Consider the following 5,314-nt stretch of genomic DNA (forward strand, 5'->3'; position numbering starts at 1 on the left):
GGCATGCTCTGTGTGTACCATCTCTGCTGTGTGCACTGCATGCACACTGTGGGTGCTATATGTGCGTGCTGTGTGCAGTGTGATATGTGTATGTGTGTGCCACATATGTGCACTGCAAGTGTATATGCAATGGGGTGTGTACTCAGTGTCGGGTTGCTATCCAGAGCCTTTCTCTCACTCTTCGTTAAAACGCTTCCAGCCAGAGCCCAACAGGGCAGGGTGGATGGACCGCTGGGTGGACCGACCGGCAGACTGATGGGCGGACTGGCAAGAGGACTGACAGGCAGCCGGTGTCCTGGCACCTTGCGTTATCAGGTAGGGCCTAATGGTGGCCCATATCCATCTGGAAGCAGAAGCTCCAGGAGAGGGATCGATCAGCCAATCAATCTGTAGTATTGATTGAGCACTGCAACGAGTAGCAGTATGGCCTAGTAGAAAGTACATGGGCCTGAGTCAGAGGAACCTGGGTTCTCATCCTGCCTCTGCCACGTGTCTTCTGTGTGACCTTGGGCAAGCTCTTCAACTTCTCTGGGCCTGTTTCCACATCTGCAAAATCGGGATGAAGTTCCTGTTCACTTGTTGAGCCCCATCTGGGACAGGGACTGCGTCCAACGTGATTATTTTGTATCTTCCCCACCACTTAGTACATTGCTAGATTAATAGTAAGCATTCTATAATACCACAATTATTATTGAGGACTTGGGAGAGTACGAGTTAGAAGATTCAATCCCCCAACACTAAAATCAATTACAGATAGGCAGAAGAGCATTGGATTCCACCTGTGTGGGAGGAGGGGTTGGCGCCCTCGAGGTTCCAGGTTTGGGGGTGATGGGGCTAGAGCCGCTGGGGGGAAGGGGGCCAGTGCCAGGGAGGAGGTGATGAGACTAGTGCTCCTGGGTCTGGGCTGAGGCGATGAGACCAGCACGCCTGAGTTCTGGCCATGGTACCAATGGGCCAACCCGCCCCGGGTCCTAGCCCTGCTGTCGGACAAGATCTGAAGGTGCCTGAGGGGCTGGAGTGACCCCCAAACCGGATCTCCGAGCGACATGGCCCAAACAGCCTGCCAAGGCCTCCTCGCCCCTCCCTTGCGGCCCAAACCGATCCACAAAGACCTGGGCCCTGGTGGGTGCAGAAAATCTCCAAGCCAACTGTCGGGCCCCGCCCTGCCCCAGCTCCTTGCTGGCAAATAAATGAAGTGGTGTTTGCTCAGAGCAGGGAAGAATATGTCTGCGCACGCGCGTGGCCCCCCGGCCCTGGGCCCGGCTCTGCCCAGCTCAAGGCCGCCACGGCCCAGTGTGTTGGGGAGGATGCGGGACCGGGCCAGGGCCTGGCCCTGGGCCAGGGCTGTGCCCGGGCTGCTGCGTGCAAGCGCTGCCTGCACCGGAAACACCGCCGGAGGAAGTGGCAGGTTTCGGCGTGCCCCCACCCAGCCCGGCCCAGCTGCAACCCCAGTCCTTCAGAGGGCCCTCAGCCCGCCCCCTCCCCCCCAACAGCTTTTCAGTTTGGGTTTATTTCCAAAAGCTTTTATTGAAGGGAGAGGGAGGCAGAAGAAACATTTGCAGGCCTTCCTCCTCCCCCGTCCCATTACATTCAACGCTGGCGTGAGGAACCGGGCCAGCGGCCCACAGGATCCAGCGGAGAAGGGGCGGCCCGAGGGGTCGCCCCCTCTCCCTCCGACCAAAGTGGTCGCGTCCCTGGATTGTGTGGGCCAAGGTGGGCAGGCGGAGGCAGTGGAGGGCTAAAACCGGGGCAAGGCCTACCCTCAGCCGACGCTCCGCCATCACTGGGGGAAGAACACTTCTTGTTTCACTTGGAGTCCAGACCGGGTGGCTATCGCCCTGCAGGCCCCTTGCCCGCTGTCCGACCCGCACTACTGCCCGGGGCTCCCACGTCCGCCGGTGGGGCGGGCGGACGAGACCCACTCCCACCGCGAATCCCCAATACTCCTGTGGCAGAGGCGACCGATGGGGACCCCCGCCCTGGTCTCCGACCGTGAGCAGGTAGAGCAATCGGGTAAAATAAGCATTACATACGATCTCTTAAATTAAGATTTTGTTTTTACTCATTTACAATAAAATAACCAAGTGACGTTACAAAAGGCATATATTACTGTGAAAAGAACATACTCCACATGGCGCCGCTTAATAATGGCAATCATAATTTAAACATAATAAAAGAATATAGATCTATTGCTTTCCATCATACCCGATAAATACAGTATGAACAGATTCCCCGGGGTACACTTTCCACAAGATAATAAATAAGTTAAATAGAGTTTCATGGTGAGTTGTGGTGCAGTATTGGGCACCGACTCCAAAACAGCTAAAAAAATAATTAAAAAAAGAAAAAAAACCCCAAAAAACAAACACCAAAACATTAACAGCGGTTACTCCCCAACAGTTACAAACTGATGTGGGCCCGGCCTGCCAGGGAGGGGGGGTGTGCCACTGTTCCAGCCGAAGCTGGGCCAGGGCGGGACAGGGCAGGCACGGGGCAGATCTCAACTCTGGAAGAGGGGCCGGGAGAACGGGGCGCATGTGGTTTTTTAGCAGGCAATCATGAGGTCGGCATAAAAAAAAGATAAGGCCACGGTCAAGGCATATTCTTGGCGGATGGGCAGGTTGGCCCAGCTGGCACATGGAGGGGCCCCGGGCTGTCCAGGCTCGGGGCTAAGTGGGGTCCCCGGGGGAAGGGCGGCAAAGAGGAAGGCGAGGGATGGTGAGGGGTGGAAAATAATGGGGACTGGGGGGCGGAGGTTGTGGGGGGTCTCGCAGGCCCGGCCCTCCTTTATCACAGTAAGGCAGAAACCGGGTGTCCGCCAGGGCCAACTTTGGGGGCCTCTCCGTTCGTCGCAGTAGAAAACGTCCTTTCCTGTTTCTCGAGGCGATTCTTCAGCTTTCGTGGTGGAGTCGGGGGTAAAAAAAAACCCCCAAGGCGGATGGCTGGCGGGGCCGCCTCAGTCGTCCGAGACGGAGAGGCGGCTGAAGATGGGCAGGCGTCGCCCGGCGTCGAGGCCGGGGGACTCGGAGCCGCTGAGGCTGCCGGGGCTGAGCGAGCCGCTGAGCCGACTGTCCCGGCCGGACGGCGACCCCGGAGGGCTGCACGACGACGACGACGACGACGACGACGACGACGACGACGACGAGGAGGGCGGCGGCTGCGCGGTGGTGGCGGGGGCGAGGGGCGGGGCGAGGCTGGGCGGCGGGCCGCGGTAGTAAGCGGCCGGGCCGGGGCCGGGGCCGGGGCCGAAGCCGGGGGCCTGAACGGCCAAGGGAGCCAGGAGGCCGCTCAGCTCCTGCCCCGAGAAGGCGAAGGCGTTGTTGGCGCAGGGCGGGAGCTGGTCCTCGCCCCCGAACAGCAGGGCGGCCGCCGCGCAGCTTGGAGAGGCGGCGGCCGACGACGACGACGAAGACGACGACGAGGACGAGGACGGCGGAGGCGTGCGGGCCGCGGGGGGGTCCAGCCTGGCCCCGCGCAGGGCGGGCAGCGGCAGGTGGTGGTGGTGGTGGTGGTGCTGGTGGTGTGCGGCGGGGAAGCCCGAGAAGCTGAGGCTGTGGTGCAGCTTAGGCCGCGGCTCCCGGGGGAAGGCCGGGGTCGGCGGGTCGCGGGCGGCGGGCCCGGGCCCGGGCCCGGGCCGCCGCTCGTCGGCGTTGTGGATGAAGTGGCAGCGGGGCCCGTAGGGGCAGAAGCCGATGGTGTGGAAGGTGCGGCACAGCTCCGTCTTGTACTTGGGGTGGCGGGTCAGGCTGCGCAGCTCGTGGAAGCCGTGGGCGAACTGGCACTTGTCGCCGTACTTGCAGGCGCCGCTCTCCTCGAAGGGCCGGCACAGCTCCGTCTTGTAGCGGGTGGAGTTGATCTGGGAGCCGGGCCCGGGCTTCGGCTGCGCCTGCTGCTGCTGCTGCTGCTGCTGGAGCTGCAGGAGCTGCTGGCTGCGGTCGCCGCTTTCGCTGAACGAGCGGTCCCGGAACCGGCCCTCCTTGGCCACCGGCGGCTCCGGGAGGCCCAGCCCGACGAACCTGGGCGAGCAGCCGGCGGCCGGGGGGGGCGGGGGGGCCAGGGCGGCCGGCGGCGGCGGCGGGGGGCTGGACGGCGGCCGGCGCAGGAAGCCCGGGGCCAAGGCGGCGCTGGGGCCCGGGCTCACGGGCGTCCCCACGGCCTTCTTGTCCAGGACGGTCAAGCTGAGGTTGGCCAGGGACTTCTCCGTCTAAGGGACACGGGGAGGGAGGGGGGGGAGGGAGGGGGCGGGCGGCCCAGTCAAGCCGAGGCCGTGGGGAGGGGGGCTGCTCGGCGAAGTTGCAAGTTTGCAGCCTCCGGGCCCAGGAAGCGCGCACAAAGTTTAGGCTCTGAATCCGCCCCCCTCCCCCTTTCCCACATGTGGCCCCGACCGGGCCCAACTCTCCCGCCTTTCGCGCGGGGATCACTTGGCCGCCTTCTCCTCCTCCCCTCCCCAAAGGCTCCCCCGGAGCTCCGGCCCCCCTCTCGCCAAAGTTTGCCAACTCGGGAGTGGCGGCCCGCCCCGCCCCGCCCCGGCGGCCAAGCGGACTTTCCCCCGCAGCCGTTAGCGCAAACCGCACCGTCCCCCCTCGCCCTGGCCCTGGCCCGTACCTTGCACAAGAAGTCGATGTCGTAGAAGGCGGACAGGAGTGTGGCCGACATGGCGGCGGCGGGAAGGCCCCGGGGCCCCCGGGCAGAGCCACGACGGAGGGTGGGGCGGAGGGGGGCCGGCGCAGGCCCGGGGCGCAACAGGGGGCGGGAAAAACCGGCGCGGGACGGGCTGGGCTGGTCCGGGCGGGGGGGGGGAAAGACTCTCAAGGACGCCGCCGCCGCCGCCCCCCCGTGCTTCTCTCCTCGGTGGCGGGGCGGCCTACTCCTCCTCCTCTTCCTCCCCCCCGCCCCCTGCCCGCAGGCCGCTTCGGAACGCGCCACGCGGCGACCCAACCGCTAGCGCTGTGCGCCCGGGTCGGCGGGCCGGCGGCCTATATAGGGGAGGGCGGGCCCGCCGGGCCGGGCCGGGCCGGGGGAGGCCGCCCGTCGCCAGGGCCCCGGGGGTCTCTAGGCAACGCCATCCCCGCCCCGCTGACGCCACGGCGCCCCGAGACGCCCATTGGCCGCCGCCAATTTTCCCCCCGTCCGTAGTGGCCGGGCGGCGAGGCCCGAGGAGGGAGGGGCGGGGCTGCACCGGGGCGGGGCACCCAGCCCATCCTCCCTCCCTCCCTCCCCCCACCCCCCGGACCCGGAAGGCGGGAGACCGCGGGACCCGCCCCGCACCCCAGGATGGGCGGGGGAGGGGAGGTGGCCGAGCCCCCGCCCCCCA

General features: G+C 65.4%; 1 protein-coding gene across 1 annotated transcript; it reads right to left on the reverse strand.

Annotated features, from left to right (window-relative positions):
* Positions 1-2,039: 2,039 nt before the first annotated feature.
* ZFP36L2 (ZFP36 ring finger protein like 2) lies at positions 2,040-4,936 on the reverse strand. Its single transcript, XM_038751317.1, has 2 exons — positions 4,606-4,936; positions 2,040-4,204 (listed from the first exon to the last, which is right to left on the reverse strand). Exons 1-2 carry the CDS (start codon positions 4,654-4,656, stop codon positions 2,957-2,959), a joined length of 1,299 nt encoding a protein of 432 aa, XP_038607245.1. The 5' UTR covers positions 4,657-4,936; the 3' UTR covers positions 2,040-2,956.
* Positions 4,937-5,314: the final 378 nt, after the last annotated feature.

Source organism: Tachyglossus aculeatus, chromosome 9, assembly GCF_015852505.1.
Source record: "Tachyglossus aculeatus isolate mTacAcu1 chromosome 9, mTacAcu1.pri, whole genome shotgun sequence".
In the NCBI taxonomy this organism is placed as follows: Eukaryota; Metazoa; Chordata; class Mammalia; order Monotremata; family Tachyglossidae; genus Tachyglossus; species Tachyglossus aculeatus.